Genomic DNA, 24,648 nt, shown 5'->3' with positions numbered 1-24,648 from the left:
CATAACTTAACTGAATCAGTGTGGTGGTTTAGAGCCTTCCTTTCTCACTATAATATGCATAATCCTCCTCCCCTGAACTTTCTGAAGATATAAGAAATATATGAAGTACAAATAAACCAAACACAACATTTAAAAAGATCGTTAACCCTGTTACCCAAAGATAATCACTGTCAGCTGAGTACAATAGCTCACAGCTATAATCCCAACTACTAGGGGAGCACAGACAGGAAGATCACAGTTTCAGTCCAATTCAGGCAAACAGTGAGACCTTATCTGAAAAAATAAATAAAAGTAAAAGGGGCTTAGATGCATGGGAAGTAGTAGAGTACAAGCATGAGGACCTGAGTACTGAAAAAAAATATATATATACATATAAGTCATTGTTAACACTTTGGAGAGTGTCCTTGCAGTAGTAATCTTCCCCTTATAGATGAAGTATTTGAGGATTAGGGAGATTAAGTATTTGGCAAAGGCCACATAGCCCAAGAGACAGATCCCATGTTTGCACTCAGGTGGATCTGGGTCCCTATCCTATGCTCTGGAAGCATTTGATAAGCTGGTTGATACTGACCATAAATGAGGTCAGGAAATAGCACCCTAAAACATGGCACTTTGTGCACAGATCCCTGGACTGGAGTTACTCAGGCACAGAGACTCAGGGAAGGGCTTTGCTAAATTGTCCTCATTTGCCCAAAGACAGATGCTTCTGAAGGAATTAAATGGTCTTGAGTCCCTTCCTTGACAATTCATCTGCTACGGAAGTGTAACTCTATCACAGAATGGACTAGAAGTGGACACCATAGCAGACACTGTCACAAACTACGTCCTGTTCTCCTCAGGGCTCACTCATTTCCCACCAAGTCATTTATCCCCAGCCTCTTTCCCACCCATTGCCTCTACCCTCTTTGTCTGTTGCCTCTGAGGAGGTATCTGGGCTCTTGTGTGATCTCCCTGTTTTTTTTGCATATGCATGTTCTTTCCTGTGATGCCCTCAGGCAGATAAATTTGAATTCCTTTCTTATTAATTTGCCTGTTACTTGAGAGACTCAGTTGTTACATTCCCAGAGGGTAGAGGAAATGCCTTCCCTCCCTTACACTGACCAAGTAATGACCGCATTTTAGGATTTTCTGGAATGATTAAAGTTGACCTCTGTTCTTGCTACTTCTTCACCTCTCTCATTGATTGGCCCATAGGTGTCACCTCTCCATTGGAAAGCACTTTTGCTCAGTTCACACCTAGCCTTCAATGAGCTCTCCTTACTTCTCTATCACCCTAAAAAGTAGCTTGTTCACCTTGCTCCCTTGCCATTCTCTATTCCTTTGACTTCCGTGTTGCTGCTGTATCCCCATGTTAAGGATTTTATTGTGTCCCCCCAAATACCTAGGTTAAGTCTTAATCTTCAGTGTGGCTGTTTGGTGATTTGTGTCTTTAAAGGTGGAATTAAATTTAAATAAGGCCATAAGTATAAATTCTTAATCCAATGTGACTGGTGTCCTTTGCTGAGGCTGTGTGTATGGATGTATGCCTTTCAAAGTGTCTGATATTCATCATTTTTCTTTTGGCAGTATTGGGGTTTGAACTCAGGGCCTTGTACTTGCTAGGCAGGTGCTCTACCATTTGAGCCACAGTTTCCGCCCTCTCCTAAGTCTCTGAGAAATAAGCTAAAGTCTTTCTCCGATGTTTGAAGCAAATTTCCTCAGACCCTGCTTGCTTCAGAGGCCTAACCAAAGGGTTCCTCAACCACATGACCTTCCTGCTTTTTTTTTTTTTTTTGGCAGTACTGGGGTTTGAGCTCAGGGCTTAATGATTGCTAGGCAGGTGCTCTACTGCTTTATCCACTCTAACAGTCCATTTTTTGTGTTGGATATTTTTGAGATAGGATCTCGTGAACTATTTGCCCAGGCTGGCTTTGAACCAGGATCCTCCTGATCTCTGCCTCCTGAGTAGCTAGGATTACAGGCGTGAGCCACTGGTGCCCAGCTTTGTTTGTTTGGTTTTTGGCCTCCAACTCATGATCCTCCTAACTCATCCTCCTGAGTGCTAGCATAACAGGTGTGTGCAACCATGCCTGACCGACCTAATTGCCTTCTCCAATTAGCCTTCCAATGGTATCAATCAGTCAGTCTACAGTGATTTCACTCCCTGCCCTGGGGATAAGTGAATCAGGAAGGTGTGGGCAAATCTTCCTCATCCAAACATGCAAGTTTTCCCTCATTTCCTGTGCACCCTGACTATTTCAGCCTGCCAGGATACACACAGGCTTTGAATCCCGGATCCTTGACTATTTTCTGAGGAAAAAAGCTGTTCCCTTGAAATCTTGGTGTGGATGTACGTTGTGTTGAAATGTGAACCCCGGTTCTGTCTGCAGGCATAGTTCTTTTTCTCTTAGGTTTCCGCAACTAGAGTCATAAGTCAGTATCATCTAGCCTGATTATCCGTCTCATCGCAGATCCGTCTTAGATTTCCTGTGTCTCTGATCAGTTTCCATGGATATCACTCTTGTTATCCGTTTTTGCAACAGGAAGCTGCACTTTAGTGGGCTTTGCTCACTGTTAGAATTAATCTGTGCAGAGCTCTCCAGATAAACCTTGTGTTTGTTTGTTTTAAATTCTTTTTAATGGCGGTAGAAGGATCACAGATCCAGGGGAAGCAGTAGGGAGGGAACGGAAATAAATTTGCCATATGCTTGTTTATTATCAAACATTTGCATCTCATTTTCACACAAAGCATAAATTTCCAGTGGGGTTTAAACTTGACTCTGAGGTTGCTGGGGTTTGGGACACTCTCAATCACTTCCTTCCACCCCACAGCATAACTACTTGTCTGTCTGTCTGTCATTCTTTCCCCCACCCCCAACCCCACGCAGCTGCGGATTTTGGTTAATGGCTGCATTCTCTTATTCATCTGAAAGAAGCAATTAAATCTAAGATGCCTTGTTTAAGACAGGGTTCCTTTTGGTTGTAAGAAGGAAGGGAGGAGGGAAGCAAGGAAGAAAGAAAGGAAGGAAGGAGGGAAGCAAGGAAGGAAGGTCAGTGCTTGGGCTGGTGTAGAAATGTACACGTCTGTGGGTTGATGAGTGAATACAGAGGGAGGCAGCTGAACTGAAGGCTGGCACAGTGCTGAGGGATGCTGGGCCCAACCCAGCCTTCAAGGCCCACCTTGGCCATCTCTCTATGTTTTCCTCGGCATTTGGCACAGGTATTTCTTGCATTACTCAGGGTGTCACTGTGTGGTTACCCTTGGTTTCTCTGCTTTGGAGGGCAGCTGGGGATTCCTTCTCTGAGCCTCATCACCAGCACATCTGTAGAGGACGTTGTGAAGGAAGGAGGACAGCTGAGGGAGCAGAGATGGGCATTAAGAACTTGGATAGCACTTCTCCTTCTCAATCATGAGCTCCCATGGGTGGCTGCAGTCTTGGGCCACCCAGTGTTATTTATTAGTCTGATATCTACTCTTTACCAAGAGTTAATGTGTATAAGGTCTGCATTTTTCCCTTGTTTTCAGAACCCAGAACGAAAGCAGATTAGTTCTATGAGTTTGGCACAGCTGCTTAAATAAGCTTTGTGAACAGAAACAAGAAGTAACATAGAAAAAAAATAAGCAAATAAGATGTATGTATGTGTTTAAGTCTCCATGTTAAGTCACCAGAACTTGCTTTCATGTTTCCTATGACCTCAGACAAGGATACTGCAACTTAAAATGAAAATGAGTTGCCAGGCATGGTGGTTCATGTCTGTAATCCCAGCTATTTGGGAAGCAGAGGTAAGAGGATCAAGATCCAAGGCTAACTTGAGCAAAAGAAATCAAGATCTTATCTGAAAAGTAATCTAAGAGCAAAAAGGGCTGGTGGAGTGGCTCAAGTGGTAGGGTGCCTGCCTAGCAAGCACAGGGCCCTGAGTTCAAACCCTAGTACCCCAGAGAGAAAAAAAGAAAGGAAAATGAATGGATAGACACAAAAGAGGTGCAACAGTTGTAGAGGATAAAGAGAAAACAGCAATGGGGATTATATACTTATTTTTTTGTCATTTTTTTTTTGAGACAGGGTCTTGCTGTGTTGCCCAGGCTGGCCTCAAACTCATGATCCTCCTTCCTTAGCCTCTCAAGTAGCAGGGATTACAGGCACGTGCCACTTCACCTAGCTCACAAACAATTTTAGATGGGGAAAACAAAGCTCCCAGAAGCTGCGTGAGTTGCCCATTTGCCCCCATCTGACATCGGCAGAGGAATCCAGGCCCAGGTAGTTGTCTAATGTCTTTCCTTGAATGCTCCCTAATGACAAAGTCAAGTTGGAAACCGCAGCGAAGGAAGTTGAGGAGTTTCTGCTGATTCCATGGTACCGACTGCCAAATAGGAGTTTAGAGACAAACTCCCTTGCCTCCTCTCTCTGATTTCCTTTCCCCTGTTGTGCAATTTACTGCTGACTGGGATGGTCTGGAGAATTAGGCTCAGTAGTGACGTAATCCTGTTGTCATGAACATGGCACGAGGATCCCAGCTCTTGTTCGCTAGCCCTCTGTAGCATTTAATTGTGTTTCTGTGGAGGCCTGGTTGCGGGGAGCCAAGTGCAGGGTCCCGGGGGCAAGTGGAAGGAGGCGCTGCTTCTTGAGGCTGTGCATGTGAGGGTGGGTGCCTCTGCTGTACCCTGGCTTCCTGGCTTTTGCCCCTGAAGTCCTGGCTCTAGTCTTGGTGCCCACAAAGCCAGCCACTGGGGAGGAAGAATGTGGTAGATAGAGGCTCTGGGTGTCACTGGTGGGGCAGAGTCTCTTTGCTCTTCTTTTATTTATTTATTTTTGGCATTACTGGGGTTTGAACTCAGCACCTCATGCTTGCTAGGCAGACGCTCTACCACTTGAGCCACTCCATCAGCCCTTTTTTGTGTTGGGTATTTTCAAGAAAGGATCTCAAGAACTATTTGCCCAGGCTGGCTTTGAACCACAAACCCCTGATCTCTGCCTCATGAGTAGCTAGGATTATAGGCGTAAGCCACCAGCACCCGGCTGAGTCATTGCTCTTTAGACCTGAGGCCCTCTTCTCTGCCCTGTGCCATCTGGGGTTTATCCCCAGATGAGAGATCTCTGAGGCAGGCATTGTCATCCCCTGTCCAGGGCCTGTCACTGTGACTCCAGAGAAAGTGGGTAGAACTTGAGGGAACTCTCTCTCCCTGCCCTTGACATGGACTCCACACTCACCCGGCCAAGCACTTTCCCCTTCCCATGCAGGTCTCCAGCTCTGGACCATGGGAAGCCAAAAGGGACCCGTCTCCTTGGGCCTGTGAGACAACCTGAAATGCTTGGTCAGGACTGACTCAGCGCTCACTGCTCATAGGAAATTCCTGGCCGTTGCTGCTTCCCTTCAATTTGTAGGAACATACCAAGGAGTGGCAAGATGGCCACATTAGATGGATAGACCTCCAGCCCATGGGACTGGAGGAAGGCACTTTGCATTTGGTGATCGTGGTAGCATCTTATTAAGCATACAGCTGGATCATGGTAATGACTCAAAAACTTTTATTACAATGAGAAAGAGGGTTGGGTTTTTATGCATCTCAAGCTGTCAGGTGGGCTGGCTTTGAGAAGGGTTTCCTCCACATCCTATTTAGAAAGAAGCATCATGGGTACTTTAAAAGATGTCACACCAAAAGAACAGTTGGTTTTTATCTCAGACACACAAACATTGAAAGAGCCAGCTTCATATTTGACTAGGGTTTAAAAACCAAAAACACTTGGCGTCTTTGCCGAGGTTTTCCTCTACAGAGCAACTTTGTATGAGAGGAAATGAGCTTCAGTATTGCCATGGAGCCATCAGAGGCTGTGTAAGTCAGCTGGTTTGGGATGCTGGCCAGAACAAGTGCACGTTTGATGCCGGCCATGGCACACTCCCTGCTTGTGTGTGTGCATGTGAAATAAACAAGACCAATTTTGTCACCTCTACCTCTATTATCAAGAGTGAAAATTAGAACTACACAGTGTGGAGATCTAGTTTAAGAAGGAGTCACTGAGGTGAGGCAAGGTGCCTCACGCCTGTATTCCTGGCTACACCCAATCTATGAGTGGGTGTGGTGGTGTGCACACCTGTGTCATCCCCACTATGGGGGAGGCTGAGATCGGGAGGGTTGTGGCTCCAGTTCTTGAGATCCCATCTCAACAGAAAGAAGTGTGATGGTGTGCACCTGTCATCCTGGTTATGTGGGAAGTATAAATAGAAGGAACGAGGTCCTGGCCAGCCCCAGGTGTAAAGCCAAAGACTATCTCTAAAATAACCAATGCAAAAAAGGGCCAGCGGAGTGGCCCAACTGGTAGAGCTCCTCTCTAGCAAGTGTGGGGTCCTGAGTTCAAACCCTAGTACCAAAAAAAAAAAAAGCCCATGATAAAGACAGCATATTTATAACTTCTATGTATATTTCCTTTAAGTAGTGCATTTTCTGGAGCATTCTACACAAGTTATTTTTCATTGGGCTGTTTATGTTAATCACCTTCAGGATTCCCCTGCATGAAGAATTTTCAAAGGACTTTGAAAGTCTTTGTTGGAACTGACGGGTTTCTTGTCTTTTTCACCTTCACAGGTTTTGATCCAGTGTGCAACACGGCCAATTTTTTAAATTAAGGAAGCTCTAGACAAGGTGTTGAGAAGCTCCCTTCTCATCCCACCATACAGCTGTCTAGTGTTCATCTCTCCCAATGGTAAAGATTGGAAGGGAAGCTGAGAACCAGGTCCGGTGACTCTCAGCTCTAATGAAGCATATGGCAGTGCCATCTGCAGAGCGGGGACCACTGACGGACCCTGTCCAGGCGTTTTTCCTTCTTTAGGGCTCAAGCAAGACCCCAGAATCTGCATGTCTAACAAGTTCCGGGAGACAAGCCTGTGGCATCTCCTGCTAAAGAGTGTGCAGTACTCACTTAGGGAAGCCTATGATTTCTCAACCTTCTGAAGGTAGGCAGGTATTTATAGAACTGCTCATATTTGACAACAACAAAAAAAAAACCCAAGAAAAAGAAGAAACCAACCCTAAAACGAGCCTCCGATTCTCCATTCGGGCACCTAAGCCACCTTGATGTGAACGCTGCTAACTGAGGATGGAGAGGGCCATGCTTTGTTTGCATTTTAGTCTCTAATAGAAGTCACTGGCCGCCCAATCATTACCATTCACAGATGTGTCAGTCAGTGTTCAGTCTCTGTGACAAAATGCCTGAGGAAACCAATGTAAAGGAGGAAAGGTTTATTTTTTCTCAGAGGTTTCACTCCACAATCTGCTGGCTCCGTTGCTTTTAGGCCATGGTAACACCAAACATCATGGCAGTGAACCTGTGGAAGAGCAAAGCTGTTCCCCTCTTGGTGGCCAGGAAGCAGGGGAGGGGGAGAGAGAGTGGCAGGGGGGCCAGGGACAAGACTCAGCTTCCAGAACAGCCCCAGTGACCCACTTCCTCAGGAGGCCCACCTCTGCTGCATCCACCCCTCCTAATAATGCCATCAAGTGGCAACCTAGCCTTTAGCACATGGCCTTCAGGGGCCTTTCAGAGCCAAACCCTAACACCAGGTGTATCCTTGATCTACCAACAGCTGGATAAATAAGAAGTAAACTCTTGATTGTGAGCCTGTGACATAGGAGAGAAATTCCAAGTTCGTGTTTTTCTGAGCACAGGCAGAAGAAGTGTTCTTTGAGTCAGCTTTCCTAAGAGGGAGCTGCTCCAGGGGACCAGGCAGCCGCTGAATATGGGTTTAGTCTTCCCCTGCAAACATGCCTTCCTGGCTTTTTTTTTTTTTGGTGGGATTGGAGTTTGAACTCAGGGCTTTGCACTTGCAAAACAGGCTCTCTACTACTTGAGTCACACTTTCAGTCCATTTTGTTCTGGTTATTTTGGAGATGGGGTATCGTGAGCTATTTGCCTGGGTTGCAGTCTTTTGATCTCAGCTTCCCAAGTAGCTAGGATTACAGGCATGAGCCACTGGTGCCTGGTTGCCTCCTATCTTGGAGTTGGTCTTGGTTCCTCTCTCTCTCTCTCTTTCTCTCTCTCTCTCTCTTGCACTCCACATCCATGTACTGACAATTCCTGGCTGCTCTGCATTCATAATTGATCCACCACCCCACTGATCCCACTCTGGGGCACCCCAGTGCCAACACCTGCCTGGATTCTACACTTGTTCCATAACTGGCCTTTTCCCCTTTTCCTTCGGTCACCTCACCTCTCCCTGCAATTGTCCATGCTCTACACTGTGGCCCAATTGGAGATTTCAGATCTATGTCAGATCACATCAGTATGACCCCTCTGATGAACAACCCCTCCCCCTCCATTGCCTGGGCTGACTTTGAACCGTGATCCTCCTGATCTCTGCCTTCCTGGTAGGTAGGATTACAGGCATGAGCCACCATGCCCGGCTTTGGCATGTATGCTTTTAAACTTTACTATCTACCCCCCATCATGAGAAGGTGAGAAAACCCAAGAGGGCAGGAGTTTCCATCTGGTTGTACCCCAGGGCCTGTCCTCTGGTAGGTGCCTGGAGGTTCAGATATAAGACTTGGCCCAGAGTGCTGGAATCTCTATTTTTATCAAGGGCTGTAGGTCACTTTAATGATTGAGCAAATTTAGGAGATCCTGCACAAACTATATTGTTTCTTTACTATAAGATCCCCCCCAAAAGAGTTCTCCCAATCACTCAATTCCTAGAGTCTCCCCAAGAAAGACAGAAATCAAACCAGCATATGTGATCTCATTTGTAAGGGGCAAAAGCTTTGATTCTGAAACATAAAACAAACACCTAATTGAAACCTCTTTCCATTCAGCCTATAAACAGAACCATGTGCCTGCCTGCCATCCTTGAAAACAAAGCCAGGCATGGTGGCTTGTGACTGCAATCCCAGCACTTGGGATGCTGAGACAGGATGCAAAGTTCCGGACTGGAGGAGTGGCTCAAGTGGTAGAGAACCTGCTTTGCAACTGTGAATCCCTGAGTTCAAATCCCAGTCCCATCAAAACAAATAAACAAATCAACAAAAGAAATGATGTCCCCAAATCTTCCCATTACTAACTCCATCCCAGGATGCAAAGTTCCAGGCCAGTTTGAGCTACACAGTGAGACTCTGTCTCATCAGCAACACAAAAGGAAAACCCTTGCTTTGCCTCTGTCCTCCACACCTTTCTCATCCCATCACTTTCATGGTTTCTACACCAGGGCTTCACTTCCTTCCCAGTGGTTCCTGGGTCCCCTGAGGTTCAGCTCCTGCCCTTTTGTTTCCACAGAACCATTTACCAAAATCCCCAGTACCTCCCAGATTGCGTTCACATCTGTTCTCTAACTTGATGTCTTAAAAATTGTGCTAAAACATACATAATGGAAAATTTACCTTTTTGATCACTTTTATGTGTACTGGTTTGGTGCCATTGATTACACTGAAGTTCAAATGTCACTGCCGTCTATCCCCAAAGCCTCTTCCTCTTCCCAAATTGAAACTCTTCTCCCGGCCCCCCAAGCCCTTAGTAACCGCCACTCACTCTTTCTTTCTTGTGACTCCTTCAAGTACCTCATGTCAGTGGGATCATACACTCACTAGTTGTCCTTTGTGACGGGCTCCTGTCACAACTTTCACCCCTGCTGGGGCACGTCAGAATTTCGTTCCTTCCCACATGGAATGCAATACATGTGTGTGTAGACCACATTTTCTCTATCCCTTTGTCCATTCGTGGGCACTGTTTGATTCCACCTTTTGGTGACTGTGAACGAGACCCTGTTTTCAATGCCTTGGGGTGATACCCAGAAGTGCAATTGAGGGTTCGTGTGGCTTCTCTGTTAAATTGTTAAAAGAATGGCCAGACTGTCATCTGCCGTCCACAGCAGCACCTTTGTCCTTTCTCACCAGCAATGCTCAGATCCTCTGTATCCTTTCCTGCACTCATTATTTGGTTGTACTTTTCTTTTTTTTTTGGTGGTTACTGGGGTTTGAACTCAGAGCCTTACACTTGAAAGACAGGCGCTCTACCGCTTGAGCTACTCCGCCAGCCCTGCAGTTACTTTCTTTTTGATAATAGTCATCCTCGTGGGTATGAAGTGGCTGTAAGTTAAATTTTCTGAGGTGATAATTCTATGAACACTCCTTCTCTAAACTATTCTTTCCAGCCGGGCGTTGGTGGCTCACGCCTGTAATCCTAGCTACTCAAGGAGTGTCGTGCTTCGAAGCCAGCCTGGACAAATAATTTGAGAGACCCTATCTTGAAAATATCTAACACAAAAAGGGATGGTGGAGTGGCTCAAGGTGATGACCCTGAGTTCAAACCCCAGTACTGAAAAGAAAAGAAAAGAAAAACCACGCTCTTCTTTCAGCCACACACAGTGATGCATACCTGTAATGCCTGCTACTTGAGAGACAGAGGTAGGAAGACCACAGTCCACTGGCCTGGGTAAAAATGTCTGTGTTTTTCAGACTCTATTTGCAAAACAAACTAAAAAGGACTGAAAAAAGGGGTGTACGTATCTCAAGTGGTAGAGGGCTTGCTTGAGTTTAACCCCCAGTACTCTGACCCCTCCTATCTCCCTGAATTGCTTTCCTCCACCTTCCCCAGCTTTTCTTTTCTACTTTTTTGATTTTGTTTGTCTTTTCTTTTCAGTCTCTAGCCACCTCATCAGCATTTGCGGTACCCAGAGCTGTATCTGAGCTGTGGCTCCAGGGCCACTCTGCTGCAGACTGCAGACACCATCTACTGAAGCTTCATCGAGAGCTCACTTCACCTTCCACCTGAATGGTGGGGATTCTCAAGTCTGGATCCCCTACCCAGACCCTTTTCCCAAGCTCTGTTCCAACCAGCCACTATACACAGAAGTTAAAAATACCTGACAAAGCCTGACATAGAGAAGCACTCCTGTCTCTTGCCATGTGATGTCCTGCGCCCCTGTAGGTCTGCCAGCAAGAGGGCCAGCACGACCTGCAACCCCTCAACCTTGTACCTCCAAAACCATGAGCCAAAATAGCCCTCTTTTCCTTATCATGCATCCTGCCTAAGGTGTTTCATTATAGTAATGAAAAGCTGACCAATATGGTGTCTTAAAATGTACAAATAGGACCTGGGGATGTAGCTCAAGGGAATATCACTCGGGTAGCATGTGGAAGGCCTCACGTCCCATCCCCAGCACCACACATACATACAAAAAAATCCCTACGAAGCCGGGTGCTGGTGGCCAATGCCTGTAATCCTAGCTACTCAGGAGGCAGAGATCAGGCGGATCGAGTTTCAAGGCCAGCCCAGGCAAGTAGTTTGCGAGACCCTATCTTGAAAACACCCATCACAAAAAAGGACTGGTGGAGTGGCTCAAGGTGCTGGCTGCAAAAAAACCAACCCTATGAATAACTTCAATATAAATTACATATCGCCTAATATATAACATAGATTATTAAAAAAAAGAGCTAATATTGTGTCAGGTATGGGGGGATGAGTGATTTATAAGCGTTTTGTCATTGATCCTTTTTTCTTTCTTTGAGACAGGGTCTAGATATGTAGCTCAAGCTGGTCTTGAACTTGTGATCCTCCTACCTCATCCTCCAGATGTTGGAATTACAGGAATGCACCACCATGCCCAGCTGTGACCTACTCATTATTCAGCACTCTCATCAATCCTACCAGGTAGCTTCTATGTTTAGTCCCATATTGCTGTTGAGGAAACTGAGCGTTTGGGAAGTACCTTGCTCAAGGTCACACAGTTCTGAACCAGCCTCACCAAATCTACTGTGCAGCTAAGTCTGTGCCAGGCCCCTTGGTACCCTTGGCTCCTCACCCCGAGCTTCTTACTGAGTTGTAATCTCATTTACTTCTCTATCACTGGAATATACTGCATGAGGCTGGGGAAACTTTATTTTTAATTTTTATTTCCTTCTGTATCAGGTCTTAGCATAGTGCTTAGGGTTAGCGCCTGCATCCAATTTGTGTAGGTGAATGAGCCAGTAGACAGCACACCGTTATTCATCCATGATCACACAGTACCCGGTATGTGTGTACATCACAGAAATTATACAAATTAATATGAGTCTTCTTTTGTCTTAGAGCTCAGTTCTCATGATTAAGTGTCTTGCCAGTAGACTCTCAGAGGATGTGTAACCTGATGCTCCCCTCTCCCCTCTAGGTAGGTAGAAATGGTAGGGAAGCAATTCTTCTTTTTCTTTTTCTTCTTTCTTTCTTCTTCTTCTTTTCTTCTTCTTCTCCTCCTCCCCCTTCCCCTCCCCCTTCTCCTTCTTTCTACTACTTCCTTTTTTTCTCAATACTGGGGTACTCAGGGCTTCACACTTGCTAGGCAGGTACTCTAACACTTGAGCCACTCTGCCAACCCTTTTTTGTGTTGGGTTTTTTGATAGGGTCTCCAGAACGATTTGCCCAGGCTGGCTTCAAACCACGATCCTCCTGATCTCTGCTTCCTGAGTAACAATCACCACAACCTGCCAACACCTTGATCTTGGACTTCCAGCCTTCAGGACTGTGAGAAAATTAATGTCTGTTTAAATCTCTAGCCTGTGGTATTTTGTATGGCAGCCAGAGTGAACTGATACAGTCTCCATCCATGCATCCATGAATCCCCTGCCCCCTCAGCATCCTGCTTCCTTTGGATGGAGCTGGACTAGGCATCCATCCGTCCACCCATCCATCCATCCGTCCACCCATCCATCCATCCGTCCACCCACTATCCACCCATCCATCCATCCGTCCACCCATCCATCCATCCGTCCACCCACCATCCATCCATCTGTCCACCCATCCATCCATCGTCCACCCATCCTTCCATCCACCCGTCCACCCGTCCATCCATCCACCCGTCCACCGGGGCCTGGCGGGAGGCACGCACCCTTCCCCTGCGGCAGGCAGTGACGCCCAGACTCTGGGCCGGACGACGCACTCCAGAGCGCGGCTCCCCTGCGCATCTCAGAGCCGAGGCCTCCCGGGACCGCTCCCCGCCGCTTGGCAGGCTACGGGATCGCGGAGATTCCGGCACGTCCGCCGCTGCCACCAGGACCCTGCGCGCTGGCAGCGGCTTCCCCGGGAACTTCCTTCAGCCCCGGGAGCACGCCGGTGAGGTGGGGGGGCGGAGCGCGGCCGCGTCCTGAGGTGACTCGCGGGGTGGCAGAGCGCAGGGCCCCAACCCCGCCCCCACCCCCGGGATCGGACTGAGCTGGGGGAGTGGGGGGTGCGCGGGGCGGGGCCAGGGCGGGTGCGCGGCGGCTGGGCTGGGGGAGCGGAGGGGGGGGCGCGGGGTGGGGCCAGGGCGGGTGCGCGGGGGCTGGGCTGGGGGAGCGGGAGGTGCGCGGGGCGGGGCCAGGGCGGGTGCGTCGGCGGCGTCGGCGGCGTCGGCGGCGTCGGCGGCGTCGGCGGCGTCGGCGGCGTCGGCGGCGTCGGCGGCGTCGGCGGCAGCGGCGGCAGCGGCGGCAGCAGTAGCAGTAGGAGGCGTGCGCTTGGTGTCCCGGTCTCGAGAAGGAGGAGGAGGATGTGGCGCGTGAAGGGGAAGTGGGTGCCGGATACAAGGTGGGAGGTAAGAGCCGGAGCGCGAGGGCCGGGAGGGGCGACGCGGCAGACGGCGGGACTCGGCCCCGCCGGACATCCCGGGCATCAGCGGCGCCGGGCGGGGGCGCGGCGGACGGGCGCCCTGGCCGGGGAGAGGGCCGGTGAGGGGCAGGGAGGAGCGCGGCCGCGTCTTGAGGTGACGCGCGGGGTGGCGGAGCGCGGCGCCCCACACCCCCCAACCCCCGAGGGCGGGCTGGGCTGGGGGAGCGGGGGGGGGGGGCCGCAGGGCGGGGCCAGGGCGGGTGCGCTGCGGTTGGGCTGGGGGAGGGGGGGCGCGGGGCGGGGTGCGCGGGGCGGGGCCAGGGCGGGTGCGCGGCGGCGTCGGCGGCAGGAGCGGCAGCAGTAGGAGGCATGCGCTCGGGGTCCCGGTCGCGAGAAGGACGAGGAGGACGTGGCGCGCGAAGGGGAAGTGGGTGCCGGATACAAGCTGGGAGGTAAGAGCCGGAGCGCGAGGGCCGGGAGGGGCGGTGCGGCAGACGGCGGGACTCGGCCCTGCCGGACATCCCGGGCATCGGCGGCGCCGGGCGGGCGCCCCGGCCGGGGAGAGGGCCGGTGAGGGGCGAGGCGGAGCGCGACCGCGTCCTGAGGTGACTCGCGGGGTGGCGGAGCGCGGCGCGGCGGAGCGCGGCGCCCCACCCTCCCCACCCCCGGGGTCGGGCTGGGCTGGGGGAGCGGGGCGGGGTGGGCGCGGCGGGGCCAGGGCGGGTGCGCGGCGGTGGCGGCAGAGCAGCAGCAGCAGTAGGAGGCGTGTGCTCGGGGTCCCGGTCTGGAGAAGGGGCCGGGCCGAGCGAGGAGGAGGAGGAGCCGCGGAGGGCCGGCGCCTCCCCCATCCGGACCGGGCATCCCTGCTGCTCCCAAGCCCGCGGCAGCAGGGGTTCCCCGCGCCGGTCTGTGTCGGTGCCGCGGGAATCTCTTTATTTACATTACATCATAAGGTAAAATCATTTTTTCTGTCTCAAGTAAAAATTACATTATTATTTCTTTGGGTCATTGAGTTCTCCTTGTTACTTTAAGAGTTACTTAAAATTAGGTGTAATGTGATGCCAGGCAGTCTTCTCCTGTAACTCTATCATGTGCTCTTTTTTGGGTGGGGGGATGCGGGTAGGTACTGGAGTTTGCACTCAGGCCTTCACACTGGCACTTACTGCTTCAGCCATGCCTCCAGCCCTGAATCCTGTGCTCTTTTATGACTGATAGGCCATGTCGTAGGAGAAAGATTTAAGATTGAGATGGCAATTATGTCCTGCTTATTTAGAGACACACCAACAGTGTTTTTAAAAATGTTACTTGTAACGTTAATAATATGAAAGATCTGTGGTTAGTATTTATGCTTGTTGTGCCATACACGTGTATCAGTTTTTCTTTTCCCTTCTCCCTTCTTTCATTGTGTGCAAGGAAAGTTTTTTTTAAATCACCTTAACTAAGTGACTTTGGTGATTTAACATCCCAAAAGATCCACAGTTTCTTCATATACTACTCTAACCTCTTCTGCGATTTTCATTCATGAATTTCATGATTCCACATCACTTTTTTTATTTTGTATACTGACCTATTTCCTGGCATGTACACACACCAGTTTACCATTAGCCTATAAAGCAACGATAAAAGGTAGAACAAAAGATAAGTCTGGAGTTATTTTAATAGTGTTGGAGTTGCTCATACTGATTTGCATCAATGCAGTTTGGATAAGGTTCCTAGCCAAACAGATTGAAATCTAAAAACAGCTTAATTATCTCATGATTTTTGTGGATTGAATTGTGTTGTGAACATATTGACACAAAATTTTTGTTCTCTCTGCAAGTTCAGAATGCTCTGCTATATAGCTCTTTTGTTATAAAGTAGTATTTCTCTTATGATTTGGTTGAAATGTAGAATTCTGCGTTATTTCAGAAAGGTTAGGTCTGGAATTTAAATTATGTTCTCAAATTATTTTTGGAATGAATTTGGGTTTTTCTGAGCATTCTGTTACTCTTGAAACATTTTAAATAACTTTATTATTTTATATGTTAAAATATTTTATATTTTAAATAAACTCAATTATTATGGAACTGGCGTAACATCCCTTGTGTTGGAGTCAGATTTCAGCTCTCTTAGATTGTATTCTCATGTAGCTGTGGACTCCAGCTCTTCCTCCAGGGAGGTCAATGCTTGTAATTTAGTACTGTGTGAGAACAGTTCTTAAAGAAATATTTGGAGTTTTCCTCTGTAGGACCAAGTTGGAGGCTGGGCCATCTTTCAAGCCTCCTGTGGTTGACGAATGGTGAGCTGTAAAAAAAGTTCTTTTTCTTTGCTTTCTTAGGGTTTTCTGACTTTTTGGGATACTTAGTTGCCAAGAACATTTAGAATAAAATGAGTTGCATTTAGGAAGTACCATTTTAGCTCAGTTATAATTCATGGTTCGAGTAAATGATTGAAACTGAAACCATTTTGATTGATACCCTATGTTTCTCCCTCTTTTCCTCTCCCCCCTCTCTCATGCTGGGTATTGAACCTCTGCTCTCACAAATGTCTCATGCTAGAGATGATTTTTTTTTAAAGCCTGGTGACAACTCACAGATCGTCACCTATCCTTAAATGATAGGAGAACTAAATGAAACTAGAGCTTCATGTTCCTTTAGGTTGAACTGAGTTGTTTGATGGGGAACAGAGATGAGTAGTCAGAGATGAGTGGTAGATGAACTAAGAGGAAGAAAATAAAGCAAGCTCATGGTTATGCATTTGAAGACTTAAGTGGCATTTGTTATTTTTCCTAAGAACCAGATAGTTTTGTTATTTAAATATATATAAGGAGGAATCTATTTGTAAGTAATTGTTTTGTTGTCGTTTTGGGGATTGAACCCAAGGCCTTGTGGATGTTGAGCAAGTGTGTTCTACCACTGAACCAACCCCCAACCCCTATTTGTAAGTAATACTGAAGAAATGAGTAGTTCTTGTTAAAAACCTTCTAATTTTTAATACTGTGTACTTCTGTAGGATTTATGAAAAGTTGGGGACTGTGATGATTAGTTTTCCCAGTGTTTGGAAAATGATATATATAGTGTCAGCATTGTTGTTTTTGTGTTAACCTAAACGAAGCAGTGATAGGTTAGTCCTCTGGCCATGAAGGCTTTAAGTTTTTCAGAGTCTTTTAGAACAAGTCCTTTTTGACTCCTGTCTAGTGCTTTTTTCCTTCAGTAGCTGGGACTGCTGGCCACAGGACTCAGGGTCCCAGCTAGCAATGCATTTTTTGCTGTCCTTTCTCAAGCCACTTCTGTGGACTGGGAGGTAGAAGCTGTTCTCTCTCTAGCCTACCCACCTTCTCCTTCTTACCAGGCAGTACTTCTTCTTTCATCACTTTTTTTGCAGTACTAGAGATTGAACCCAGGACCTATGCACGTGCTCTATGACTGAGCTATACCTCCAGCTTTTTTGGTTTTGATTTGTTGACACAGAGTCTCTCTTCTACCTTTGCCCTGACTTACCTTCAGCTTAAATATTCCCCTCTCCTGTCTCCCGAGCAGCTAGGATTACAGGTATGAACCACCATGCCTGGCTTCTCCTTTTTGATTCTAGCCCAGCTTTTCATCTTGCCTTCTCAGACTTCACTTCTATGGAATGAGTTAGTATTGATGTTGAGAAGATTCATGTGTTGGATAAAGTATTGTTCTAGAAATGACCTCTAAAGTTCTTTTCATCATGGTAAGATATGTCTCATCCTGATAAGAAAATATAGGGATTTCACTTAATTGTTGCTTTGCTGATACTCAGCTGTTCTGTGTAACGGTTTGTTTTCCTTTTGGGTGCTTGCTCCAGGTCTAGAACAAATATGTAAGTTCAAGCCATATATGAAGAGTTTGAGCTCCTGCCTTTGTGGTGCCTCCTTTCTAGTGTACTTCGAAGGCTAATTTTTTACATCTGACTTTACCACACTGTGAATATTATGTTAAGGAATATAAAAACGTTAAGGTTTTTTGGTTTTTTGCTGTGCGGGGGCTTGAACTCAGCCGGCAACAGAACATAGGCACAGTTGTGGACCAAGAGGCGATCCGGGCCAGGACTGTCTGCCAAGCGTTTTCGTCTCTTGAGTGTGCCGAGCTCTGTCGTCCTCTTTTCCTTTTCCTCCTTCCCCGAGTCCCATGGGGCAGTTGTGCTGTCAGAAACCTGCTCCGTGTAGCAGAAGTCCCCCGATATCACGTGCCCCTTCAACTATGCGTTCAAGTGCCGAATCGGTATTCGGCGTCCACGAGAAAACCCGTGCCCTTTGTGTTCCTGAGCCTGGCTTGCTCACGTTCACGTGGTGTGCCCAAACCGCAGCCGTTCCCCCTCCAAGCAGGTCACATTTGGTCTTCCTCCCGAAGACCTCAACCTGCACCCTGTTACAGTTTGGTATGTTTTCTCTCTCAGTTCCTCAGCAGGCCATTAGGGTCGTTTCCATAGCATGGGTCCAGTGACTAGTGCAGTGTTCATCACGGTCGTGCAGGTGTGTCGGTTTCATAATTTCTTAGGTTCGAGCCTTTGCGGCTGTCAGCATGGGTCCAGAGACTATCCCCTGATGTGATTCGCTCCCTGTTTAGGTGCTTGTGGCCCTCCAGGGTTGTAAAGCAGGGATCCTTCAGAGTAGATGGCCAAGCTCTGGCCAACTCATCTGTTTGCCTGCTTTTGCATGCAGGGATGGGGTCGCGTGGTTGCCAGGACGTGGCGATAAGAAGCATCACTCGGAGGCGCGTTTCACGTAGAAGGAGTTTTCTTTTACTACCCTCGGATGACTTCCTTCGTCACGCGTGGATCTGCTCTAAGGTGAGGTGGGGACAGTAGGGACTCTCCTGGAGTTTAGCGTGCAGGTGCTGGGAGCAGAGGGGAGAGGAGGATTTGAAAATGTCGTGGGAGTGTGGGGGTCCGCTTGGGAAGAATTAATGGTTGAATTTTGACAACTTCGGGGAGACCTAAGCATTGGGGGAGGAGGGCAGGGCTGAGCAGGTTCCTTGGGCTGGTGGGTTTGAGTGAGGTGAGGCAGGTGCCCTGGCCCTGATCTGTGAAGTGCTGTGTTTGTGCACAGCAGACAGAGGCAGTTTTGGGCAGTGGATCCCACCAAGCCTCCCTTCCCTGCCTCCTGGGCTGGCCCTGGCTGTCAAGGGCCCTGCAGGGAGTTGAGGGGAGGGCGGGTGGGGGTGGGCCAGGGGAGTGGATGGCAGGTGGAGGGAGGTGGGCCCCTGCAGAGCTGGGGGGGCGGAGCTGGGCTCCAGGTTGCTGCAGGCCACCCAAGCCCGGCCCTCTCCTGGAGAAAGGCAGAGCGGTGTAGGGCGCCCATGGCTCTTGCTCTGCGAGATCAGAGATGAGAGTTGGGTCCTTCCAGGCGGGCCAAGTCCCGGGGTGGGAGGACCGTTTACCCCCCACCCCACCCCGTGCAGCCGGGCTGTCCGCAGCATGAAGCTGTCTTCTGATAGGCTTGTCTTCTGTAGGCTGCCTGCCTGCCGGCCGCCTGCGGAAGTCCTCCCTGGGGCCTTTGCCGCCCGGAGCTGCCAGGCATCGCGGGCGCGCCCACACAGAGGACCTGCGAACCGACCAGCTTCTCGGAGGGTGAGTGAGCGAGGGGACCGGGCCGGATGGGCTGCAGCAGCCAGGGCTTGGGCCCTCAGCGCCGTGGAGCGGGCCGCGTGGGGGAGGACGTTCGCGCAGCTCCGTGTGCCAGAGCCGCCAACGCCGCTGGGAGACCCGTGCTGGCGGGAAGGCGCCTGCCCCCGCTGGGGCGGTGGCGAACCTCACTAGCGGCCGGCCCTGGAGGGAGGCGGCGAGGCAGGCGCTTCAAGGCGGCTTGCCTGCGGCCAGGGGTTTGTGTGGAGTTGCCAAGTATTCGGAAGCCTGTCAACCTCCAGGTCAGTTCCCTCTCCTAGCTTGCTTGTTTGCTTGCTTGCTTGCTTGCTTGCTTTCCTGGCTTTGTTTCTGGGTCCAGTTCTGCCTATGGATGAGATGTGTTGGTTTGTGTGAGGGGCAGAGAAATGGGTTTGCAATCAGGGCCAGGCATTTTGTAGCTTAGCAGTCTGTTCTTGCAGGGGAACCCCTTAGACCTTTTAGCGTGGCGTGACTTTCTCCCGGACACCTCTATTTCTTCTTTGATGCATTTGGGTCTTTGTGTATTTCTGTAACGAGGTATGTAGTTGTAAAGGTGTTTGTGGTCATAGGTACACGTAGGTATGTATTCCTAAGTCGGTTCTCTGATGGAGGTCGGTTTGGTATTTTCAGGCGAGGGACTGTATGTACCTTTGGGCCTGGGCAGTCATGGACAGGGACCGTCCTCCTGACCACTCTGTGCTGCCTTGGGTAGCACAGAGAGATTTTTCAATCTCTTTAATGAATGTCATTGGAATTTTGATGGTTATTGCATTAAACATGTAGATTACTTTTGGGAGTTATCGGCATTTTCACTATGTTGATTCTACCAATCCATGAGCATGGGAGATGTCTCCACTTTCTATAGTCTTCCTCAATCTCTTCCTTCAGAAGTGTATAGTTTTCCTTGTAGAGGTCTTTCACATCTTTTGTTAGGTTTACACCTAGGTATTTGATTTTTTTTTTTTGAGGCTATTGTAAATGGAATTGTTTTCTTACATTCTTTTTCCGTGTGCTCATTGTTAGTGTATAGAAAAGGTAATGATTTTTCTGTGTTGATTTTATATCCTGCTACCTTGCTATAGCTGTTGGTGATGTCTAGAAGCTTCTGAGTAGAGTTTTTTGGGTCTTTAAGGTATAGGGTCATGTCGTCTACAAGTAGGGATCTTTTGCCAGTTTCTTTACCTATTTGTATTCCTTTGATTCCTTCTTCTTGCCTAATTGCTCTGGCTAGGAATTCCAGTGCTATGTTGAATAGGAGTGGAGCTAGTGGGCATGCTTTGTCTGGTTCCTGATTTTAGAGGGCATGGTTTCAGTTTTTCTCCGTTAAGTGTAATGCTGGCTGTAGGTTTGTCATGTATAGCTTTTATAATGTTGAGGAACTTTCCTTCTGCTCCTAGTTTTCTTAGAGCTTTTATCATGAAATGATGTTGGATCTTATCAAAGGCTTTTTCTGCATCTATTGAGATGATGAAGTGGTTTTTGCCTTTTGCTTCTGTTAATGTGGTTTATTTCGTTTCTTGATTTTCGTATGTTGAACCACCCCTGCATCCCTGCGATGAAGCCTACTTGGTCGGGGTGAATAATCTTTTTGATGTGTTGCTGAATTCGGTTTGCCATTATTTTGTTGAGGATTTTTGCATCGGTGTACATTAAGGAGATTGGCTGGCCTACAGTTCTCCTTTTTGGAGGTGTCTTTGCCTGGTTTTGGGATAAGTGGAATACTGGCTTCATAAGATGTGTTTGGCAGTTTTCCTTCGCTTTCTGTTCCGTGGAACGGTTTAAGGAGGGTTGGTATCAGTTCTTTAAAGCTCCGATAGAATTCAGTGGAGAATCCATCAGGTCCTGGACTTTTCTTTTTTGGGGAGACTCTTGATTGCTGCTTCAATTTCATTTTGTGTTACAGGTCTATTCAGGTGATTAATTTCCTCTTGGTTCAGTTTTGGATGATCATATGTATCTAGAAATCTGCCCCCCCCACCCCCCGCCTCCTTAGGGGTCCCCTGCAGACCCACTTAAGGCAAAGGTCTGGCCGGAAGTGTCTCTTTTCTCTTTCTCACAGGTATATATGCAGTGCAGTCCCTCCTGCATATAGCCTTGTCTTCTCACCCCCATTCACCCTCCCCCATGCCACAAGCACCCGACCACACACAGGCTGTCCCTGTTGCACAGACCTGTCTTCCTTATGAAGGTTAATGTGAATGTACCTTGGGCTTCCTCACCGTTTCCCTGCAGGGAGTCGACTTCACCTCTCTGTGGTCACCTCCTCACCTTGCTCTCTCCTACCCTCTGACCTCCTGCCCTTGCGTTTTCAGGGCTTAGACTACATAGGCTGCTCCTAGGCTCTCCCAGCAGGGTTGTTTGTTTGAATGTTATCCTGGATGCTCTCCTTCCTTTTTCCAGGGCCCCCCCCCACCCCCACCACCGAGACGTCCCAACAGTGTTCCCTAAGTGTGCATTTCAAGTCCTCCTTCTCCAGATGGTCCTAGAATCCATTGTCACCACTGTGGAAGAAGCAGTGTGTACATTTCAGACCCCCGGGCCCCGAGACCCCCTGTCCCCTTTGCATTTCAGGCTTCCAAACGGCGTTGTTAAATTGTACTTTTCCTTTAGTTCCCTCCGTATGCGTGTTAATTCGTCCTTGTCTGGACTTTCCTAGTGGAAATCATGGTCACCGCTCTTGAAGAAGCAGTGACCATGCATTGAAGTCACGGTGCCCCCAACCCCCCTACCCTCTCCCCGCCGGACTAGCAGACTCCATGAGCTCTTGGTGTTTCTGAGTTCCTGCAGCCACACGGGGCCCTTGTGGCCCTCCAGGGTTGTAAAGCAGGGACCCCTCAGAGTAGATGGCCGAGCTCTGGCCAACTCATCTGTTTGCCTGCTTTTGCATGCAGGGATGGGGTCGCGTGGTTGCCAGGACGTGGCGATAAGAAGCATCACTCGGAGGCGCGTTTCACGTAGAAGGAGTTTTCTTTTACTACCCTCGGATGACTTCCTTCGTCACGCGTGGATCTGCTCTAAGGTGTGGTGGGGACAGTTGGGAATCTCCTGGAGTTTAGCGTGCAGGTGCTGGGAGCAGAGGGGAGAGGAGGATTTGAAAATGTCGTGGGAGTGTGGGGGTCCGCTTGGGAAGAATTAATGGTTGAATTTTGACAACTTCGGGGAGACCTACGCATTGGGGGAGGAGGGCAGGGCTGAGCAGGTTCCTTGGGCTGGTGGGTTTGAGTGAGGTGAGGCAGGTGCCCTGGCCCTGATCTGTGAAGTGCTGTGTTTGTGCACAGTAGACAGAGGCAGTTTTGGGCAGTGGATCCCTTCCCTGCCTCCTGGGCTGGCCCTGGCTGTCAAGGGCCCTGCAGGGAGTTGAGGGGAGGGCGGGTGGGGGTGGGCCAGGGGAGTGGATGGCAGGTGGAGGGAGGTGGGCCCCTGCAGAGCTGGGGGGGCGGAGCTGGGCTCCAGGTTGCTGCAGGCCACCCAAGCCCGGCCCTCTCCTGGAGAAAGGCAGAGCGGTGTAGGGCGCCCATGGCTCTTGCTCTGCGAGATCAGAGATGAGAGTTGGGTCCTTCCAGGCAGGCCAAGTCCCGGGGTGGGAGGACCGTTTACCCCCCACCCCACCCCGTGCAGCCGGGCTGTCCGCAGCATGAAGCTGTCTTCTGACAGGCTTGTCTTCTGTAGGCTGCCTGCCTGCCGGCCGCCTGCGGAAGTCCTCCCTGGGGCCTTTGCCGCCCGGAGCTGCCAGGCATCGCGGGCGCGCCCACACAGAGGACCTGCGAACCCACCAGCTTCTCGGAGGGTGAGTGAGCGAGGGGACCGGGCCGGATGGGCTGCAGCAGCCAGGGCTTGGGCCCTCAGCGCCGTGGAGCGGGCCGCGTGGGGGAGGACGTTCGCGCAGCTCCGTGTGCCAGAGCCGCCACCGCCGCTGGGAGACCCGTGCTGGCGGGAAGGCGCCTGCCCCCGCTGGGGCGGTGGCGAACCTCACTAGCGGCCGGCCCTGGAGGGAGGTGGTGAGGCGGCTTGCCTGCGGCCAGGGGTTTGTGTGGAGTTGCCAAGTATTCGGCAATACTTGGAGTTGCCAAGTATTCGGTTTGTGTGGAGTTGCCAAGAGTGAAAGACCTGCTTTTTCCTATGGGTGTGTGGATGTGTTCCTGGAATGGGGTGCTGGTTGTGCTGGGTGCCCTCTTTAAGGAACTGCCTGACCATCTTGTGATTTGTAGGTAAGGAGAGGAACCTTAGGCTGGGCAGGAGAAAGAGTGGCTCTGCTGGCCACTAATTGTCCACTAGCTTGGTCCCATCCGTCTGGGGCCATTCTGGGCATAGGGAGTCACCTGGAATTGTTAGTGATTCAGGTTCAGCGTGTCAGGAGCCTACCCGGCAGGTGGGTGAAACACCGGGCGAGTCACCTCTTCCTGTTGGCCACGGGCACTAGGGTCCCCTGACACTTTGTTATTTCTGCATTTGAGAGTTCTCCTTTGGATGCTTCTGTGGTTGTTTCCCTGGCTTAGTTTTCTTTTGTGAAGAGGTAGTTTCTGTTACATCCTCTGTTGGTTCAGGAGTCTTGTCATTGAAGGTCCTTTGACACAGTAGAGGTAACTTACTGTGCAGTAGATGGCATTTTCCCCAGAATTCTCATTCTTCCTTTCCCAAGTTCAGGAAACTTATAGGTTAAGGAAACTTAACCTATAATTGCCTGGGTTAAGTTTGTGAGGATTGTGTTCTGTCGTATTTGTTGGTTGGTTCATGAGTGAGCTTTTTAAATACATATGTAACTACAAGTATCATGAAAAAATCATTAGGCTTTGCATTTGTTCTTCCTTCTAAGTTAACTGGGAGTACCAGTCTTGTTGCTGGGTCACAGGTCCCGTATGGTTTTTCTGCATTTGAGAGTCAACGTTACTGGCTATGAATTTGGTTGCGCACATTTCTAGTATGTTAAGACTTTGGATGCCTTAAGAGTACATGTTTGTTCTGAAATACGTTTTTAAAACCTTGAAAACATATTAAGTATTGTATTTTTAGGGCCATGTAACTGACAGGACAGGGGCCATTTTCATAGTTGTATCCAAATGTGTGGCATTTTACTTGGTGTTAAAATGTTGAAGTGAAATATTCTTATTTGTGATTTTGGCTTTAAAAAGTCAATGTCAGTGAGAGTCCAACTGTGCACGTGCTGGGCTGCAAACTTCCTGGCACAGTCTACCTGGTCTTACCAGATTTCACATAGGAGACATAAATCCAAATTTTAATGTAATACCAACACAGTAACAACGCATAATTAGACCTGGATCACAGAAAGTCTCTTCTAAGCGTGGGACTCTGTGCACCTGCTCTGGTTGCACATCCTGAGCCTGGCCCTGAATCTTCATTTTAATAGGTAATTTACACCTGTCAACAGTATGAGCTCGTACATACAAATACATTGGATGTTTGAAAAACAACTTGATTATTTTTTGATAGTTTTCTTGATTCTTTTCAAATGTTCCTACCCCATAATAAGGTCATGCAGGTTTTTGTGTTCTGTATTTTAAAAATGTGG

The 24,648-nt window shown here is 49.1% G+C and overlaps 1 protein-coding gene and 1 long non-coding RNA gene across 2 annotated transcripts in view; both read left to right on the top strand.

The window, feature by feature from the left end:
• The first annotated feature begins 6,835 nt into the window (after window positions 1-6,835).
• On the top strand, window positions 6,836-11,779 carry LOC141415466 (uncharacterized). The gene is made up of 3 exons (XR_012440488.1): window positions 6,836-6,930; window positions 10,599-10,733; window positions 11,472-11,779. It is a non-coding gene; the product is annotated as an uncharacterized lncRNA (long non-coding RNA).
• Window positions 11,780-11,951: 172 nt separating this feature from the next.
• Window positions 11,952-24,648, top strand: part of LOC141415469 (uncharacterized) — a 94,757-nt gene continuing 82,060 nt past the window's right edge. The window contains exons 1-6 of the mRNA XM_074052187.1: window positions 11,952-11,969; window positions 12,599-13,043; window positions 18,181-18,308; window positions 18,971-19,088; window positions 22,013-22,140; window positions 22,791-22,908. Of these exons, the coding sequence (XP_073908288.1) occupies window positions 11,952-11,969; window positions 12,599-13,043; window positions 18,181-18,308; window positions 18,971-19,088; window positions 22,013-22,140; window positions 22,791-22,908 (955 nt within the window). The remainder of the gene's footprint in view (window positions 11,970-12,598; window positions 13,044-18,180; window positions 18,309-18,970; window positions 19,089-22,012; window positions 22,141-22,790; window positions 22,909-24,648) is intronic.

The sequence above is a fragment of the Castor canadensis genome, chromosome 13 (genome assembly GCF_047511655.1).
Source record: "Castor canadensis chromosome 13, mCasCan1.hap1v2, whole genome shotgun sequence".
NCBI lineage: Eukaryota > Metazoa > Chordata > Mammalia > Rodentia > Castoridae > Castor > Castor canadensis.
The sequence above is the reverse complement of the archived record's forward strand: the minus strand, read 5'-3'. Positions and strand labels throughout refer to the sequence as shown.